Below are 21,683 nucleotides of genomic sequence, written 5' to 3' on the forward strand. Positions count from 1 at the left end.
TTCTTACTGAGGGTTGGAGTTCTTCAAATGCAATCAGTCTGGGCTGGAGTATGAACAGTGTCATTTCCATCATGAACAACATTAGGCCAAGGCTGAAGTCTTGTGAAATTCCCACCTGAGGCAAACATGACTGCAAATCAAAGTTGTTTTTTGTTGAGTGGATGTAGAGCCTCAGAAGAAGGATATGATGAAAAGGATTATGACACACAAATTGATAATTGAGGGGGATTAAGATGATTTGAGGCAGAATTAGAGGTGTAGGTTTCCATGCTTTGAGTTACAGAGCCAGGCTGTTACAGTCTGCTCAGGGGGATTTGGATGTATGACAAGGAGGGGGGAAAGGTGAGATAATGAGAGAGAGAGATACCTTGCACAGCATAGAGTGATCTAAATTGATGTGATGGATGAGGAATTAAGTGGCTAAGTGGTATTGAAAGGGTAGGAAAACAAGGTAAAATAGGCTGGAGAAAAATGAGCTAAGAGGCAAAAGTGGAATCCTTAGTGGGATATGTGCTTTATTTAAGAAAATTGGTAGGATGATAGTCCTAGAAATCAGAAAAATGTATGGCATCTTTTCTAATTGGGAAACATTACTTGCAGTGGAATACATTCTGGCTAAACCAAAGCCATGCAGAAAACCTTTCATATATAGAAGTATGAGAAGGGACACTATAAATCATACTGAGGAATCCAGCGAATTTTCAGGGTACGAACCAGAATGGAGGGTGTGTGTTCAGAGTCTTGGAAACTAGGCTGATTATGGTTTGTTTGGTTGTTTTTTTTTTTTTAAGTAAAAGAGTTCTCTGAAACTTCAAATTTAGTCCAAAAGTGCATGTCTGTCTGTCTCTTTTTTTTTTTTTTTAAATTAAATAAAAAAAAAAAAAAAAGGAAAAAATGTTTAGAGTAATGGAGGATATGGTGTTTGGATCCAAAGACTTTGGTCACATGAAGTTCCTATTGCTGTTAGGCTGTGAAGTATGTAGCGACTGGAAGTTTGATTTTTGTCTTGGAGTTACATGAAGAGATTCTAATTTTTTCCCTGAGTACTTAGCTGTATGTAACAACTCTTTCCATTGCTGTATGCACCGTCACTTATATTTCTAAAATCATGACTCCCTACTTTTGAAGCTAGAGAATTATGTTACCTTGAGGCTTAGCCTTTATATGTGTTCTGCCTACGACAGAGAGATAAATATCCAACCTCTGTTAGTCTGGGCTACCAAAAGTTTGTTTATAGTGTGGGTAACCATCGATTCCATACAAGTCATAATTATCAGAGTCACACTGTGCTGAAATTGTCAGCAGATGGGTTTACAGTGTGCCTGAGGACACTGATCCCATTGCTTGTTCAGATATGGTCGAACCATGCTACAACTCTCTTTGGGACCAAATGTGTGGGTTTACATCTCAGGGAAACCAGGATGTTGTGCAGGTGCTTGGCTCTTGTCCCCACATGGAGCCATGCAATTGGGAGAGTGCCTGGATCTGGAAGGACCTCAGGTACAGGCACACTGATACAGGGCTGCTGAGGGATGCATTTGAGCATCTGTAAATTAGTGCATGGAATAAATATTCCCAGGACTAGGTGGATAGACAAGCTTTTGGCCAAATGGAAAATCCTTCCACAAATTAAGTGTTAAACACAGCTGAAAAAGCCCCCTTTGCTATTTGGAAAAATATTGGTGTCTTTTTTTTTTTTTTTTTTTTTCTCTTTTCTGGGAATTTTCACTGCGATTCATGAATTTCTGAGTTTGTAATGAAACAAAACCTAGAAGCTTGATCTCATCTCTGCCAGAAACATGGCCCTAAAATGACATGGCACATATTGCGAAGAATGGGAGCAGATGTTAGGATGGTACATACAGATAGCCAAATAGACAGTTTTCAAATGAGTTGTATAAAAGATCATCCTTTCTGCAAAGGTTAGTTTTCATGAGCCAATGGCTGGAAGTGAAAGCAGACAAATTTAAACGACCTAAAACTCTAAAGTTCTATATCTATTGTTTAATAATGTAAGACTACATGACCCAATGGCCTTTAAAATTTAGTGATCTGTGCAGGACATATTAAGGCATGGAATACTTGTAATTGTAATCTTCTTTTAATTACTATTATCGATCTGTTTCAGTGGTGGCAGAAACTTCTTTGCATCACTGCAACTAATAGCAACTAAAATAGCAATGTCTGTAAATTGAGAGCAAATAAAAGCTGATACAACTATTTTCGCCATATTCACATCTGCAGTGCTTTACTGCAAACATTCCCTTTTTAGGAGATATTTGAAAAAGGGTTTATGGACCCGGGTCTGAGTGGCACATGCAAGGTGAAGATAAATTGGTGTGTTTCAAGAACGCAGCTTTTGCTCTGGAATAAAGTCTATGGCTAGCTACTTTTTGTAAATCTAGGTGGCTGACATGGAGAAAATAATTCCCAGAACTAAATCCCTGCTGCAGCCAAGTGTTAAACTGTGATGAAAACTCCTAGCAGCACAATGACAGACGCACTAAGCCTGGGACCTGGCATTTTCCCCTTTGTTATGCAGTCAGAAGGCAATTAAATATGAAGAATACTGTCATCCTGCTGTAGTGTGCAGAAAAACACAATATAATAATACAATGGCTTGGTTATGGTGTCCAAATAGAAATGTATCCACCTTAGGTGTATATTGTATAGATGGTCAACCATATTCACCTCTGTCGCTTATTCACCCCTGTCACCACTATTGCACTTAGTTGCAGAATTGCACCGTGTCTCTCTAGCTTTTATTCAAGTTCTGCCACTGTTTAATTACCAGCTTTTTTAATGCCATACAAGATCTGGGATATTTCTGCAGGTTCCCCTATGGAGACACATGAATGTCATCTTGATGTGAGGGGCAACTTGTCAAAGGAAGGGACTGAACCGGAGTCGATGCAGGGGGTGGTGGGAGAGCAGGCAGGGTTGTCCCATGAGATGGATGTGACCTGGTAGCCTCATGCTGCACCACTCTGGTGTGGATTATGGCATACTGAACTTTAATTATATGTGTCAGTGGTCTTCCCCCACCCCCCCTTTTTTTTAATGTGTGGTATGTGTTGCTGGGAAGCAGATGTTGGGTACAAGCCATTTAAATCAAATCTTTAGTCAGAGACGTATTAAGTGATGCAGAGTCCAATTGGGGCAAATTGTGTGCGGAGTACTTTCAAGGGAAGCTTTGAGTCCTGCATGATCTCTTCGCTTGCAAAGGAGGGGAAGGCTTACAAAGGAGATGAGGCAAATGAGATAATCTGGTCAGATACTCACTGAAATAATGCTGATGGAAGTAGTGCAGATCCACACCACTGAGATTGCTGTACAGAGCCGTCAATGGGAGGAAAATAGTCGCAGGCTTAGAGACAGGCAATTGCTCTGCAGAGAATGGAGCCAAGGTACAGCCTTGGAGAAACTAACTGCATGGCTAATATCAGCATTAGCAAAGTTTTACTAGCGAGACAGCCTTGTAACTTGGTGTGAGTCTATTTTGTTCAAGACTGGGTTGGTGTTACATCTACCCCTTGACGTCAGGGATATGTGTAGTTCCAGAAGTACTTGCAGAAGCATTGCAGCTCAGGTTACTCTCTCCAGGTATTTCTTCTCTTTTTATTCCTATATTGGCATAGGAAATTTGTAGTTTGTCGCTGGCATTAAACTATCAGCTAAGTTTGGTATCCTACTCAGAAACTGTGACAACTGATGTGACACAGACCTTCCTCTGCCTCCCATTTCATCCTCTGTCCATCTTCCCTAAGAAAGTGAAAATTACCAGATCTTAGGATATCATCCTCTTTTCCCTGGTTGGGCACACTGATGCACTAACAAATAAATAGTGCAAGATGCCATACCCCCCTTTACCTTGAATCTAGAAGAAATATTTTGAAATCACCCTTCTTTTTATGACCTTAGTTATTCACTGTTTGAAATGTATTGTGTTGTATAGTTGTGCCATAAACAATTCACTAAGAGTTTATTTATGATGTTATAGCTTATTGACATTTGTGTTAGGTGGGGAAAAAAAAAGAAAAGCTCCCACGTCCTCCCGGAAGAAAAACATGCATCGCAAGCAATAAATTTAGAGGTGCTTTCAGAGACTGCACGAGAAAACCTACTTGCTTTCATTTTGCTGTAAGGACTCAATTTCGTGCTCACTGCAGTCACTACTCCCGTTGCTACCAGTGATGCACGGTCAAGTATTAAATGGGCTCTGCTTGTATCTGGACCCAGGATCTAGACAGCTAGTGCAGAAGCAAAGCCCCTCACTCCTGTGTGAATTTACATAATTCAATGCAACCCTAAATTCAGTTCTTAAAGTGGTGATAAATCAGAAATGTTGCTTTTTTATTTTTCTCATTCCAGCATTTTGATTTGTAACTGTGCAACTTTATTACATTAATTGTTTACCTAAAAAGAAGGGTTTCTGAGATATGTTGGAAGATTTATTTTAACATTAACTCCAGTAAAGAAGCATTAAGGAGCTAACCAGGGATTTTAGAGCTAAGCTCTATTTAAGTAGCTAAGCTCAAAAATTTCTTTTGGGAATGATTCGCTGGTTAAATTTCAAACAGCCTATACATCCTCGTGGATACTCCTCCTGCACTGCACAGAAGAGTACCTTCTGGATACGTGCCTGCAGGCTCACCCGCTCCTGTTGGCAAGACTCACCGTTTCAGTTGTTCCCAAAATCTGTAGGCACTTTGTTTTCTTTTACATTGTGTACCATCATGTAACAACTGCTCAGTGAAGATTGCCCAAGGTTTACAAAAATGATGCCTTTTTCACTGCTTCAATATCAAATGCTGAGCTGTACCTTGACTCTACAGAATCAGCTAAGTGGTTCATTTGGGTGAATTTTTTTTGTGTATAATTACTTCTGGTGAGGGAAAGGTAATGAAAGTTTTGCCCATGCTTCGTTAAATAAAGTATTTGGACTGTATTTCAAAATGTACTAAGCATGGGATTCATCTGATGAAACACAGGGCCAGGCATAGTCCACAAGGAGATACTGGCATGTTCAGAGTATGGCTCCTCATGTTCTAAGATGCATCTCCAAAATAGGTCTGAGGAGTCACCCTGCCCTAAAACGCCTGTTTCTTACCATTGACTGTAATGACATGCTGGTGTGACTAGCTCAGATGCAGACCCCTCCATGGTATAGTTTAGGATGAGATGAGGTGCATCCTTCCCTTGAGACTGTATTTGCTTCACTTCAACTTTTCAAAGGGCAAAAAAAAAAAGAAAAAAATAACAGGGGTAAAGCTCACAGGGACCCTTTGAGTCACTGAGTATCACCCTTCCCATAAACTGGTCAAAATCCACCTTAACTCATGGTGTCTGCAAATCTGTCTTAATTCATAGTCTGCACATTTGTCCCTGTGCCAGCCTTCTTGGTTAAATATTTCTTTTCCTTCCCTCATGTTTATCTCCTTGATGTGCTTAGAAAGAACAGCCATCCCCCTCTCCCCCTGCATAAACATGCCTATTTGCCTTTCCTTAATCTAAGCAAACTGATCTTGTCTAGAAACCTCATTTACGAAATTTTATGACAATTTTCTTGGCTGTTCCAGCTGCCTCTCTCTGCACAGAGTTAAGTTTGAATATATCTCTTTAGGGCAGAGCTGTACTTATTACTCCAGGTGGAGAATTCATCTTTGCTTTGTAATTGGGGTTTGGCTTTTCCGCTTGACAGTGGAAACACTCAACTGATCCCTCCTGGAACTGGATTAACCTCTTCTGCGAGTGCAACCCACTGATTGCTCTGAGTCACTGTGTGATTAACCCATATACCCAAATATTTCCTTTTCTCAGTAATCTTCAGCTAAAGATCTTTGTAGTTGTAGAAATTTTTGTTAATTTGCCCTGTAATGGATGCCTTGAGACTCTGTATTGTTAAGCTGTTTCACATTTTCCTTTATTCCCACCCAGTTATTCTTTGCACTGACAGTCTATTCTGAAGTTGTGCCTTCAGCAGATTTTGTGACTGTATAATATTTCTGCTTACATCACTAAGAAACCAACGAAATCACCAAGAGTCGCCACTTGTAACCCTTGCTCACCTTCCTTTTAATGGTTTCCATTTTGCCATCCTTTTCACAAGTTCCTCAATCACCTTACAATCCCAGTTGTGGTCCCTGTTTTCTCTGTGTTTCCCAATAATTTCACCCCTTGTGTTACTGAAATACTGCATTTCTTTTATTTAGAAAATGGAGTGTGTTACCAGAGAAAGCTATCAGGAAAACTTGGCTAGATCCCAGCTAACCAAAGCTTAGCAAACCTATTGCTGCACTGATTGCATTTTGATTTATCTCAATGTTTCTAATTATTCTTTCCCTTAACATTTGTTCAGGTAATGTATTTGCTTATTTCCTTCTTGATGCATTAGCTTTTCTGGAAAACATCAACATCATCTTTGAAAACTAAAGCTAAGAATTAATTTAATTTTTAGCCCAAGCCTGGATTATTTTTACTTCATTGCTGCTTAATCACTTTTGTTGTTCTTTTTTCATTTATGAATGTGAAGAATCTTTGGGTATTTGTTTTAATGTTCTTTACAAGGAAAAGTTCAACCTGACATCTGGCAATTCTCACTTTATCCCTATTCTTTTTACCCTCTAAGGTGCAGCTTTCTGTTGATCAATTTTTTATTTCTTATATATTGTCAGTTCTCTGTTTCTGTTTTCTTCCTTTGGGTGATTATTTATGCATTTATAACTGATGCCCAGCTTTACAAGATTTTCCCCTTCTTTGAGATACAACCTCTGCATATTTTGTACCTTTTGACATAAGGACATTCCAGGTGTCCTCTGCTGCCAGGTGTCTCACTCTCCTATCTCTCACAGTCCAGTGGTCTTCACTTATTATTGTCTACAGTTCAATATACTATCCTTTATAATTTACCAGCTCTTGCCCTTTTGAGATCAAGAACCCCAGTCCAGTTCACTTTGTGATTGTTCATTTTTTTTGTGAATTGATTCAATTCCTTCTTCAAGCCCATGAGGACTTCTGCAAAATCCTATCAAAACCAAATGTAGTGTAGCATCACTTTCTGTGGAGTAATTGGCTATTCAATGAAGAGATAAGCATGCTATTGCATCTGTGAAAAATCTCAGCATAGTGCTATTAATAGCATTTATTCTCCAAGCTCATATGGAGAAAGATAAGTCTCACATTGTAAGGCAGTGCTCTGTAATATCTATCTCGTTAATAACATAATACAGGCTTGGATGCTGCCCAGATCCAGGCTATCCAGATTTCTAAGGATAGGTTTACTTTCTCCTCCCATAAGCTGTGTAAGTGATAGGCTTCAGCTTCAGTATTCAGTGGGAGGGGAGAGAGACAGCTCCAGGAGGTGATTCATCCCATCCCCGGCTGTCTGAGACGGATTGGGTGAATCACTCTCCTGACGTGCCTCTCTACTCACCAGGGAGGAAAGCTGGACTATTCACATAAACTGGATGGTTGGCCGTAAGGTTGCAGCATTACATGAGATGAATTCCCACCCCAGGAGGGTGGTTAGTGCTCAGTCATGGTGTGGCTGTGGCTTGTGCAGGTGTGCTCGAGCTCAACTTGCATGAAACCATTTTGCTCTTGCATGGAGATAAAAAGCTCAGCTTGAGCTGCCGAATCCTCAGAGGATTTGATCACTTTAATGGCTAGTTTTGCTGAATGCAGGTTGCTGTAATTGCTTGCATCTAGTGACTCTAAACATATTAGCTTAAATTTAGCTTAAGAAGGTCTGTATATACTGCAGTGACACCTTTGACTGCAGTGGCAACATGCCCTACAGCTTTTCATAGAAAGGTTCCCAGCTCTGGTTCTTGGCCACTCCATAAATTCTTTAAAACCACAATGTGCTTAACATCAAAGCATAGTGAAAAGCTCTTCTTTTTTTCCCTCTGACCTCTTCCGAGACAGTGTTTTCTATTAAATGATGCAGTACCAATCACCATTTTCAGAGCCAGGAGGATTTCAGTTTTAGAACACATTTAAAATACATGTTTCATTTTTTTGCTGCTGTTGCATATGTGCCCACAGCTAACAACAAATAAATAAAAAAATCATGGAGTGAAATCTAATCGAAAAAGCGCCTAGAGTTAAAAACACATTGTTCCCTAACAGAAAAAAAAAAATGCATGAATTTATCATTTCAGCATACTGGGATTTAATTTTGAGGTTTAAGCAGATTTTAGTATATTTAGATGGTAGAAACTAACGGCTGGTTTTGGGTTTTTTTACTTTTTAAAACATTTAGGCAACAATTTCCTACTGCAGAAAAGACTTATTAGATTAGCAAGTAACCAGCTGATTAAATTTTTTACATCTTTTACAAAGATGCAGCTCTGCTATTCTGTTGCTCCTTTAGTGCAGAACAGACTCCACTCTCTTTTCCTGGCTTAGGAGGACATCTCTGGCACTCATACTAGCTTGAATGATTTCCTGCACTTGTTAACTTTCATTTTCCTTTGGTGACAATGTTCCCTTTATCCTCCTGCACATTTGGCTCTCAACCCCCCTATAACATGACTTTGACAGCTTCATCCATCCTATTGCCTGGCTTATCAGGAATTCGTTAAGCGCAAGAGAACTTAGCTCCCTGTTCTTGCTCAAGGTGCAGAGGTCTGTTCCCACGGCCTGTATCGCAATTGCAGGAAACATCTCTCTCAGCCTTGTGGTCAGAGAAGTCTAGAGTCAGACACACAGCTTAGACACTTCTTTCATCCTGGAAGACTGAAGTTTGACAATGTGGTAGCATCTAGGATCTGAAATGGCAAGATTCAGGTAATTTTAATAGGAAGGAGTGGTCCCTCTGCATTTCAGATGGAGTGCTGTCATCACTTGTGCCTCCACCATCAAACTGAATTTCCTTTCTTAGTATATGAAGAGAATTTGAGAACGCAGGCACTTATGTCAATAAACTTGGACTTTGTTTAATCATGAATGGCTAATTTAATTCCAAAGTTGAACATCCATTCCTCAAAAATGTCTTTGTGGATAAATTTGACATTGTCTACATCCTTTGTGGTGGCTTCACCTGTCTGCTAAACAGAAACGGTGGTACAAAAAGGGCTGGTTCAGGGCTACTGCTTGTGTCCTCTCCAGATCCAATGGCCTTAGAAGTCACTGGGAAAGTCTCTTGTGACTCACACTTGTAACACTTAAGTTGATGATAGGTATCAGATAGGAATTTGGTTCGAAACTTGACACACAAAATGCAATTCTGGAGTAGGTGGTTTTTCAGTTAAAAGATTTCTACAGCTGAGGTGATTGAAGATGAGCAAGCTGAATGTCCTCATCTGATTAAGACGTGATCAAATACATTAGTCAAAACCTCAAGGGGCAGGATTGGATGGTTCATAACATAACAAGATATTCTCAAGTGGCCCAATTGACTAAATACGGCCATAGAGTGACAAATGCTCCTCCCAGAAGGCTGGATCTTCAGTATCAAACACATGCGTTATTTACATGATTCTAGTGCCAAAGAGGATTACATGCTCCATTCAAAGTTTCTAATCACCTCTCTGTTCCTTGAGTGCTGAGGTTACTTTAGTTAGAGCACATGCTCATCCCTTAGTAGAAGGGTTTCCAAAATATTCATTATGGAGCATAAATACAGTTAAAAAAAGAAAAAAAGAAATTAAAGGCAGCCAGCAATCAGTTGAAGTTTAGAACACTGAATTTCTTAATAGCCCAAACTTAATTCAAGGCAGTTAGTCTTTCACATAATTTCCACCAAAGACATTGTTGCTGAATCTTAGGCAGAGCTTTGAGTATTAACAATTGTGCATTTATCATCAGGTGATTTTTTTTTTAAGTATCAAGGTACCAGCTTGACCCAGCCCAGTACTTAAACAGTGCGATGTATCACATGTTCATTTAGTATGTGCTTAATTGCTCTTTCATGCGTAATGTTTTATGGAATAGGCTTTTAAAGTTTCCAATATTGTCTTTATATTTTGCAAGATTAGACATGAAACGTGAATGGTCAATAAATATATCTCTGATTTTTTGGCCTTAAAGTAGTGGGTCAGACTAAACTGTCTTTAAGACTTACCGTGAAACTTACTTAAATGAATTACTCTTTGGAAAGAATACATTTCAATGTAAGCTAAAACGAAACATTTCTCTTTGTTTTATACATAAGAGATGTGATTGTTATCTGTGCTTAGGAAAAAAAAATAATCACAGCACAAACTTTCTCTCAGACTTTGAAATAAATGCTGTATTTTTATATTAGTTGTGCAACTGCTAAACCGCCCACATAACTTAGAGAAGATGTAGAATCATAGAATCGTTTAGGTTGGGAAAGACCTTTAAGACCATCAAGTCCAACCATTAACCTAGCACTGCCAAGTCCACCACTAAACCACGTCCCTAAGCACCATGTCTGCCCGTCTTTGAAATACCTCCAGGGATGGGGACTCAACCACTTCCCTGGGCAGCCTGTTCCAGTGCCTGACTACCCTTCAGTGAAGAAATTTTTCTTAGTATCCAATCTTAAATCTCCCCTGGTACAGCTTGAGGCCGTTTCCTCTCGTCCTATCGCTTGTTACTTGGGAGACGGACCCCCATCTTGCTACAGCCTCCTGTCAGGTAGTTGTAGAGAGCGATAAGGTCTCCCCTCAGCTTCCTTTTCTCCAGGCTAAACAACCCCAGCTCCCTCAGCTGCTCCTCGTAAGACTTGTGCTCCAGACCCTTCACCAGCTTCGTTGCCCTTCTCTGGACACGTTCCAGCACCTCGACGTCCTTCTTGTAGTGAGGGGCCCAACACTGAACACAGTACTCGAGGTGTGGCCTCACCAGTGCTGAGTACAGGGGGATGATCACTGCCCTGGTCCTGCTGGCCACACTATTCCTGATACAAGCCAGGATGCCATTGGCCTTCTTGGCCACCTGGGCACACTGCTGGCTCATGTTCAGGAGGCTGTCAGCCAACGCTCCCAGGTCCTTTTCCTCCAGGCAGCTCTCCAGCCACTCCTCCCCAAGCCTGTAGTGTTGCATGGGGTTTTGTGACCCCATCTATATGTAGTATGGATTCATATGTAACATGGATCCATATTTAATATGGATGGAGAATGAAGCGTCAGAGTGTAAACTTTCCTGATCAAGGGTTGACTCTTGATTTGGGTTTGTGCAGTGGAAAGTGCAGTGTAAGCCTTGCCACTGGGAAGAACTTAAACTACTGGGTGCAAAAAGGGCACTCTCAAGTTTAGATTCCAGGTCTCTAACTCCTTCCTTAGCCTTAATCTTGGTAATGAACAGTGACTCTTGAAGTAAAATGGAAATAATGTGTATCTCCTTGACCAATGCAATAGGATCTGATCCTACAAAAAAAACCACCCTGCTGTTTTCTCCCTCTGATTTCATAGCAAGTTGTAAACTTTCAGAATCAGGGTGAATTCACTGAAACACATTGCAGATTAATTTTGTGAAATACACTATTAAACTACTCTGTAGTTTTCTTTTTTTAACGTAGATACTGTTTCTGTGGAGTGTGACCCTCATTCAGTACTCCATTCGCCCCAGTCCATTGTGTAATGAACATTGCAAGGGACTTCCCAGTTTATTGGACAAATTGGCTGTTCAGAGTGCCTCACAGACATATATCCCAGAGCAAATAAGTAGATACACATTTAGATGGAAATAAGAATGATAAACTAGACCTGTGTCTTGTATAAATGCAAAATACAGAAATCAAAATGGGAAAATTCCACTTCCTTCCATGGTATTAGTCATCATGAGAGCTTGAATGCAAATATAGAACTTCAATTTATTAAGGATTTGGGGATCTGAAACAAATTCCAACAGGATTTGAAAAGCATACAAGAACTTTGCCGAACAGATTACATCTAGAAATATCAGATGTATGTTACCCTTCAAACGCTAATTGTTAAAAGAAACAGAGGTGCAAAAGAGATTAATGTTTTTCTGGTATGGAAAACTCCAGAAATTCCAGTCTTTTACTGTTTGATAATATAATTAGCCAGTGTTTTGACTAGACTGATTTGATAATGATGCACAGAAAAGGGCAATTTAATCTTGGCACAGTGACTAGGAATGTTTGCCTCATTGCTTTCTATGTCTTAATTTCTACTTTAAATTAAATGTCTTCAGCTTCTGAATGTTTTATATTAGAAACCTTCCTTTACAAACCTTCTATTTTGAGCCACTAATTAATTTAATACACAAGTTAGGTATATCATGGGATTGCAATAGATCAGGAACATATTTTTCTTCTCTTTCTGCATCTATAAACTCCATTAAAATACATTGCAAACCATTTGTGCATTGAGGAGGACATACACATTTCTTGTTCCCTCTGAGATGTTTCTATTAACTTTTTGATGGTCCCTGTGCTTCTATTCCCTAAATATTTGTACTTCCATTTATTTGTACTTCATTTATCTTGGCATGAAAAAAAAACACTGCACAAATACTTGCTTTAGGAAAATATCTGCAATGTCTGTTGATCGGAAAGGAAATTAACCCTACATGCAAAGGCATGTGGTTTTCTTGCCAGTGCCTTGTGGTCTGTATTACCCTCACTCAGAAAGGTGACGTGCCTACAGTTGTTAGTTCCATGTTCAGTCAGTGAGACTTCTTATAAATAACAAAATATCCAGAATTGTATTAGCTGCATGAAGGATAATATGAGGTGGAGACTGTCGGACTGTTTTGGCCAGAATAGCAATAGAATAACTTGGATTTAATAGAATACTGTTCTCTGAGAAGCTTCGAGGAGAGTCCACTTGGATGGTGTAGTTCTATCTGTGGCTGCTCTTCTGCCATGTCTGACCTCTTTGAGGTCAAAGCAGAGTCTCCCATTTACTTCAAACTGCCAAAGTATCGAATCATTCCTTTTTGTAATAAACATGCCATTTCTCACTTTGGATTCCACAGAACTCTTCTGTTACTTGGAAAGACTGAGCTTGAATGAAGTAATTTATCCACCTAATGAATGCCAAACTTGATTTACCCTGATGAGGACAAAAGTCCTGGAGGGGGAGGAGGGTTTGATCTTGTATGCTGTCATCTGGGGCATGAAAAAATTGTATAGAAAGATTTAAAGCACATGCAGGAATTGCTGTAGAGCCTCCTGTGTTAACCAGCAGGATATTTCAGATGCAATAATGATTTTTGTTCTTTTCTAGGGGATCAGTAGCCTCTTCAGTTCCTTAAAAGTGGTGCGTCTTCTACGACTCGGTCGAGTTGCCAGGAAGTTGGACCATTATCTGGAATATGGTGCTGCTGTACTGGTACTGTTGGTGTGTGTATTTGGACTGGTGGCCCACTGGCTAGCCTGCATATGGTACAGCATCGGGGACTACGAAGTTATAGATGAAGTCACTAATACAATCAAAACAGATAGCTGGCTCTACCAGTTGGCACTGAGTATTGGGACACCATATCGATACAACACCACTGGCTCAGGGCAGTGGGAAGGAGGACCCAGTAAAGACTCCTTGTACATATCCTCTCTCTACTTTACCATGACAAGCCTTACAACGATAGGATTTGGAAACATAGCACCAACCACTGATGGAGAGAAGATTTTTTCAGTGGCCATGATGATGGTTGGCTGTAAGTAGAATTTGATTTTATTGTGTTTAAGCAAAAGGTGGTTGTATAGCTGGTATGATGGCTGCATAGTACACTTGCTCTAAGCTTTCTTGACATCCTAAAAAATATGAAGTACCTGTAAATAATCATGAAATGAAATTGGAATTATTGAAAACAGAAATTGAAATTGTGTAGTTGCTGTAGCTTTTAAATTGTTTGCGAGACTATGTGTAGTATGTACATAAGTGTGCCCAATGACAATTTTATATTGAGTTCAGGGACTCTTCTTTACGCTTTAAAGATGGCTTTGATCGTGTTTGAAAGGTCTTGGTGGAATTTGGTTAAAAGTTACAACGTATATTCAAATTCAGGTAGTCTGACTGAGTTTTGCTTATAAACTTGCACAGGCTTGAAAACGTTGGAAGTGGTTTTAGCCAATTCTTGAAACATTTAGTGGTTCCATGAAGTGATTGTGTACTTTATGGCACTGGTTTGACGTACAAGACGTCCTGATTTTATCTCCTGAATGTGGTGACCTTTGTCACCAGCAAACCTAGAAATGAAGAAATCATAACACGCTATATTGCACCTTTTCTCTCCTTCCTGCTGTTTCGCAGCTCTGCTGAAATAGTCTAAAAACAATAGTGGTAAAGCACATTTCTCATTTCATGTGCTGCCAAGGTTAGATCACTGAGCAGCTCTCCAGGTTAACAGAAATCTTCAAAATATAGTAAAGACTGCTGAAAATGTAAATGTCATTTGGAAGAACTATTTTTCTGTTAAATAAATAATTCTTGGTATTTCTCTGATGCTTTCTATTTTCTGAGCTCCATACAAACACTAAGCAATTATGTAACAAGAGAGCAAACAAAACCTTTTGAAAATAAGATCTGCATAATCTCTCTGATAATTATCTCGGCTTACACTTTGAGCTCATCATCTCAGAGAAATACTGAACTATAAAAAGGAAGTTTTCTTGCTACAGTCTTTCTAGATCTTTAGAAGATTAAAGCCATTTGTTTGGAGATTTTTAAATGCTTTTTAAAAACAGAGGTTGCAGTTTTAGGACTCTGCTTGCAGCGTGGTGCAATGAAATTTCTGCTGAACAGCATCTTTACATGATGGGTTGATGTGTTTCAGAACATTTCGAAGTCCATAAAAAGCAAATCCTCCAGCTAGAGCATTAGTGAGCTATTGCAGTTAGGCCGTAGAAATCCTATAGGTGCTGATTAGCCATTTGTTGAAACTGCTTTGTGGTATTTACAGAAGGCTGGGGATTTGGAGAATAAAGTGGATATAGAACATTTTAAATATTGTAATATTTACTTCCCTTGTGTTTTGTGGGACTCCTCTTGGCCTGCAGAGGAGAGTCCCACAGGAGGAAGTAAGCAGCCATGGCAAATGATTTAGGGTGGTGTGAGAGCCATAAAAACATAGTGAATAGTAGTAATAATAATAATAACAACAACAACAACAAAACAGATACATGGCCTCAGTAAGTGAAAAGGAAATGGAGCTTGTAACCTGCTTTGTATTTGTTCTAGGCGGATTGTACTGTTGCTTTTTCATCTCTGAAACACATGTTAAAGATGGGGAATACACATAGCAGTATCAAAGTTGACATTTACAACAACCTATGTATGTGCCACTGGCTGATTTTAGTAGTTTTCATAAGTGTTGCCTACAAAATTATTAAACGTACATGTCAAATTTATAAGTGGTACCTGTAAGCTTAGTTGGAAAACCATGAGTAGGTTTATAGGCTTTTGGGCAAAGTCCAAAGTAAAATCTAAAATTCAAGAAGCATGGCAAAAGGACAGTTACGTTACTTATTGCATAAAAATAATGCCATAAGAATAAATGTGGCTTCTCTTGTGAGTGGGGTGAAGAGCATTGTGGCATGCAGGAAGGCTAGGGACAGAAGAAAGCTTCTTTTTAGATTATTTGCAAGTGTAAAAATGCTCAGTTGTGATCAAATGGTTGAATCTTTTGCAAACATATCGATGAAGATTTGAAGATTTTTCAATTCATGCACATCAGTATGATGACTGCTCCTGAAAATGAGTTGCTTGGTTGACTGAATAAATGGTTAGAAAATACGCCAGCTTCCAAACAGATACCGGTCATGGGCTTTATACTTGCAATATTTCTGCAAAGAGAGCAGACCTGCAGGATTGTATAAACATGCTTTGCAGTGAGAGCTGCTGAAAACATGACAGTCTGTACAGCAAAATGGGACAGGAAGGCACAACAAATAGCCGAGGCAAAACGCAGTTTCTCAGGCAATCAAAGTGGCCAGTAAGCTTCGGAAGACGATTTGGCCCCAAGAAAAGGTGTAACTAAGAACTGAAAATTGTTTGAGTTGTTTTCAAAACAAGATGTTTCAGTTTTTATTTTGCAACAGTGTTTTGAGATAAACATTCAGCGAAATTCAATTACAGTTCAATCAATAAAAAACTCTGGTCCCTGAACTGACTCCTGCTATAAGCAGAGAGAGTCCGTGAAATACCTTTGGTAGTTTTCCTGAAGAAGCTTGCTAACACCAATAGTTGATATTGGCAGCATCTTTTCTAACAGACTGTGCCAAATAAACGTCTTAAACTTAGCACTGGAATCGGAGATAGTAATTCATCGCAATCCCAGCTGCCTACTCATGCAAACTGCAGATATGAAAGAAAACCTTCACTGCGTTGTCAGCTAGCAGCAGCTTGTTCTGCAAGCCCAAAGTTTCCTATTCACGCTGGCAAAGTTATCAGGACCTGGGAGGAGTATTTGGAGAGATTTGCAAATCCTTCTGGTGGGCAGCATGGCAAAATGGTGTACTTGTTAAAAATAGCCAAATTAAGATTCTGTAGCTGCTGATAAAGCATTGCTCAGTGCGGGGCAGTGGCAGGGGGAACCCAGATGAATGGGGATGCTTTTCAGTTTGATTGGCAGTTTGTCACTTGGTTGTTCACTGAGTGAACACAGAATCGGGTGGGATATTTAGACTGAAATGCATCACCTGTCTTGCAGGAAAGAGAGCTTTGAATAAGTTAACCTCATCTTGTGGAACTTACTTCGGATTTCTTTTTGCCTCACTTGCTTTTTCTTGGTGTCCAGTGCTGTTCAGCAATATTTTTTCTGTTGCTTCTTGACACTTGAAAAGCTAAAAATAGCAAACACAAAGCATCCTATGACAAGGGAGCAAGGTTTTTACAAGGGTTATTGTTTAAATACCTATTCTGCATTTGCTGCCTAGAGTTGCTGAATATGCATTGAAAATCTGATTTTTGTAGCTCCTTTTGTGTTGATATAGGTCATTTCATCCCCTCTCTGCACAGAACAGAACAAATAGGTAGGTCTGTCAGATCCTTTGAATGGACCAGGAATCGTTTATCATTCAGGAAGGACCTTTCTTGTAAACCTCCCATTATCTTCTGTCAGCTCACCCCCTCTAGCAAGAAACTCAGTCTCTGCTGCTGCATATTGCTCTAGCTCAGTCCACAGGCAGGTTTTAGGCTTCTGCAGCACAGCCACAGATGTAGATGTAAAACTAACTGGTTTTGTGCCTTTCACAAAACGGAATGTATTAAGAAAGAAGCCAGAAAGATACTTTTGGTTTTTACACCATTACTATCTTGCAACTCAGCACAGCCAGGACTTCAGTGAGCAGAGGAAAAGGCATTTTGGGGAAGGTGGTAATATGGCAGGGTGAAACAGATGGCAGAATTCAGGAGAGATGGGGTTTGCTGAAGAAACGAGTGTGAATGTTTAAATGACAAGAGTTTGTGTACTGCTGTGTGCCTTCTTCCCTCCTGTGCTTCCACTGGGAGAAAAGTGGCCTGCTTCCCAGCTTGCAGCTCAAAAGGTCTCTGATACACTTCTGCATGCTGCTTGTGTAACCTGGAGCAATTGATTTGCCCCTGTCCATGTGCAACAATGAAGTTGCTCTGAATGACACAGAGCGGATTGCAGAGTCAGTCTAGCCCCTTAAATATGGCATTTGCATGAGTTTATGTGTCCAGCTGAGTGGGCCCAACCCAGCAGGTGCTTCATCTAAGCAGTAACAGAAATCCAGTATATTCCACTGGTCACTGAAATGCTCCGATGATCCCTGCTCCAAAGGAAGGTCAGAACAAGGCAGGAGTGTCAATGGACATTGAATACTTCACTGTTTCTCGGGATGTGGAAGTCCCAGAAGAATCTCTTAGTCATCCATCCGTCCCCAGAAGAGCTGAGAAAGGGTGCTTTGTTGTTCTTGCTTTAGGGAGATACTTATATACATAGCTTGCTTTGGCTTCTGTTTACTTCCAGATTTATGTGGGGAGGTGGTTGTGGGAGAGATATTATTTTTCAATGACTGGTTTTAAATTATGGTGAAGACAGGCTTGTTAATTCAAATTGCTTTTGTGTATGAGCAGAAGAATTCGTTGTGGTGATTGTACAGGGTACCTTCTCTGGAAAATTGGTCATTTCTGCCAGCTATTGGAGGAATTTCTAGACAACTCTTTCCAAAACTCAGTTTCTAATTTCATGGCTTGAAATGCTGACTTCTTGTTTTCATCTTAAAAATACCCAGGATGATGATTTGCAGGTTGGAAAAGAAAACAGACGTGATTGCTGTCGCTTTGACCCCAAGTTGTTATTATTCAGGGAGAGCTGGTGAAGGAGAGCGTGGGTGGGTTCCTCTTGATGCCCCGCTCTGCTTTTAATTTTACTAAACAGGGAGGACATGCTCTTTCCTATTGAGATCGGGTGAGATGCTTTCATCCAAGCCACCTCTGGTTCTAAAAGCTCCCGAATTGGGCAAACGATGCTGAAAGGCTGCTTGTGGCACCCCCCCTTGCTGCTGCTCAGCTCTTGTTTTGGAGTTGTGACATGGACTGCCACGGACTGTCAGTCATCTCTCCATTGATCTGCCAAAACCTAATTCATTATTCAGATGGGTTCTTTCATTGTTCAAGTAACATTCATCAGTTCCCTGCCACTACATGGTAGTTAGCACTTGAGTGCTGTTTGTATGAATCATGGAGGTTTATCTAGTAAATTTGTTAAGCAGTGGCTAAGCCCACACACTGACACAACAGTGTATAATTGTAGGAAAGCACTTGTCTGGCAGACTTCCAGACAAGCAATCCCAAGAGTCCATAGGATTTAATTTTTGATCCCAAGGAAAATGTATGTGCAAGATAGCACCTTCTAGCAAAAATTGCTGCCAGTACCGTAGATTAAATAGTTTTTTTCACAGCAACAGATAGTGATGTGAGAAGGCTTTACATCTGTAGGAATTCACGGGCTTGAGTGTTTAGCTATGGCTGAAATCCAGTTCTGCTCTAAGGGTGTCCTACAAGAGTCTGTCCTGTGTAAGGGCATTTTCTTTTCCTGCAGAGATGTGGGATATGGGAGAGACATGGCTTCTTCACCACCTGTTAGGAGCTGCAGAGGGGTTTGACCTCTTCAGCAGTAGAGAACTTGTGCCAATTTTTGCACTGCTCCTTACAGTTTCTTAAAATGTGGGCCAGTGGGGGGAAACATGTCTCTCTGAACAAGATCATGGCCCCGCTAGCAAGCTCTTAATTGCTTCAGCTACCTACAGATGTACCCCCCAAACTGTGTTTGGCAGGTGGGGTGCAGGATCCTTCCACAGCAATTGGTGCGACGTGGCTGGAGAGCTGGGTGACAACCTGGACCCCCGGGAGGGATTGCTTTCAGGTTATTGCCAGGTTGGACTTAGCAAAGTTTTGAATGTCCTACAGAATTTGGCCCAGTGAAGGAGGGATGAAGCAGCTTCTCACTTCTTCATGGTCTTCTACGTTGTACAATGTGAATCTACTACATAGTTTGGCAAAACTGCCCTGATTGAGGCTACTGAGAGGAGGGCACAAGCATGCTTCCAAACTAGGAGCTCTTCTGTGTGCAACTGCTTCCCTCCTGCTCCTCTGCACAAGCATGCATCCTCCCGGAAAGGCTGCAGACTCACCTGTGCAGTAATAACTGTGTCTCAAAGACAGAGCATTTCATTTAGGGGCAGTGGAGATTTTCTGGAGGAGATCATTAGTTTCTAATTGGACTTCTAAGAGATGTAGGGCTAATGGAGGAGGAGGTGTTGATGTGGGGACTGCCTTGCAGTAAAGAACTGCTTGACCCAGAGTGGTTTTAAACATTGAGACAGGGTGCCAAAGATTTTCCCAGAAGGGCTGATCTGGGTATATTTCTAGCTGTCTTGTTCTGGGCAGGTTGGCATTTGGCCTCGTCATCAATATCCCGCTGGATGAAATACCAGAAGTAAAGCTGCGCATCACCCCTACCCCTTGTCTTTGAAGTGAGCGTATCTTGATATTTCAGAGCTTGAAGAAAGTTTCTCAAAAGGTGGCAGGACACCTACAAGACTAGGAGTAAAGATTTCTGCACAACTAAGTCAGTGAAACAAGTTATAAGTGAAACTGGGGATAAATTTATTAGTTTAGTATTTCAGATGAGGCAATGAGAAAGGTGATAAATTACTTAACATCCACATCAGGAGACAGTAAAACTGTTCATCCACATTTACCCATCAGCGCAAATAGAAGGAAATGACACAGAAAGTTACATGAAGTTGCCTTGCAAGTGGAAATTTCCCCTTTTGAGTGCCATTGAAAATGCATTTTGACACTTTTGGACTGCTGAACCGTAGTCCAAGTGCTATCAGTTCTACAAAGCAAGTATATAAAGATTTTTCTGTGATATCTTTTAATTATTAGCAATCTCAGTTATGTCTCACAGCTGGAGCAGATGAAGTGTTTCCAGGCAGGGTATTGGTCTCAGTGCAGCAGCCGAACCTGGCAATCTTAATATTCTCTGAACAGCTGCATGAAAAAGGCTTAGAGTATAAACGTATCAGTAGCCTACAGTAAAAACCAAGTTGCTCTTAAGGAGTGAAAGATCTAGCATCATCCACTTTTTCATGAAACTTTAGTCTAAGAGTGAGATTGGGGGGGATACAACAAGGGTAATTGGCAAAAGCACCATGGGGCTCATATGTGCCTTGTTTTGCTTTAACTCTGACATGGCAGTAGATTTTTAGATATTCAGGTTCTAGTTTATAGCAAAACCATGTGTCTTTCTATAAAGAGCTTTAAAACTGTAAAACAGCCTCCTTGGGAAGCTTTATGGGATTTTTTTTGCAAGGTTATAGCTAGCGTGTGTTTATATAAGCTTTGCTACTGTTATCATTGGCTTGATATGTTTAAATGAATTTATGGTATCAAGAGAGATGGGGCAGTGAGTGGGAGAGGTAAGAATGAAGAAAGAAATGTTATTCCATGCTATTGAGCTATGTTATTTAAAACAACTGAAAATTGCTATTAAATAAATGATACATAAATGTGGAAAATCAAGCTTTATACAGTGCTGTTGCTCGCACACAGCAAGCAACCACCTGAGACGGTCCCAGAGGGATTATCAGGTTGTCCCGGATTACTCATAACATCTGTATTTCTGAGGAAGCAAAAAGTTTTAATTAATCCAACTAGATTGGCAAATATATCTGACTAGCTCATAACACAGCACAGCTTTATAGCATATTGTGCTAGAGGGATAAACAAATCTTAGAAAAAAGATAACCCGCAAGGTATTATACCACTTGGATGGAAGGGGCTTGGGAGATTGTTCATGTTTTTCTGTTCTGAAGTTTCAGAAAGCCAAGTGAGTGATCTAGGCCTGTGTCTGCACAGAGATCCTTGGAAATCTGCGGGGCTTAATTTTGTATACTCATGAGATAATACCTGTGTGTGGCTGGCATTCAAAAGGGAGAGTTACCCAAGGAAGTCAGGCCAGTTACCCAGGTATATCCTGCCTGATTTCAGTGGAGCTGTGGTCCTCAGTGGGCGCTGCTTTTCTGTGGGCAAAACAGATATTTTCTGTTAAATCTCCTTAATGTTGGCCTAGCTTTACTTGCAGACAAGTGCTATGGTGTATCAACCAGAGTGTACGGAAATTTGTTAGGATGGGCAGTGGAGGGAGTAGACAAGTTGTTTTAGGAAGTGTCCCATTGTAGAAAAATTGAATCATACCAGTGAATCAGGCCTTAAAATATTATTTTTTCAGGTCAATCAAGAGATTTCCTTGCCTAAATTTTGTTAGCTTGAATT

At 40.3% G+C, this 21,683-nt stretch overlaps 1 protein-coding gene across 1 annotated transcript in view; it reads left to right on the forward strand.

Moving 5' to 3' along the window:
- The window catches only part of KCNH5 (potassium voltage-gated channel subfamily H member 5), a 174,007-nt gene that overhangs the window by 47,828 nt on the left and 104,496 nt on the right, over nucleotides 1–21,683 (forward strand). The window contains exon 7 of the mRNA XM_087747952.1: nucleotides 13,164–13,593. Coding sequence (XP_087604078.1) covers nucleotides 13,164–13,593 — 430 coding nt within the window. The remainder of the gene's footprint in view (nucleotides 1–13,163; nucleotides 13,594–21,683) is intronic.

This window comes from Nipponia nippon, unplaced genomic scaffold (assembly GCF_047370975.1).
Source record: "Nipponia nippon isolate SJK-2023a ecotype South Korea unplaced genomic scaffold, ASM4737097v1 scaffold_11, whole genome shotgun sequence".
NCBI classification, from domain to species: domain Eukaryota; kingdom Metazoa; phylum Chordata; class Aves; order Pelecaniformes; family Threskiornithidae; genus Nipponia; species Nipponia nippon.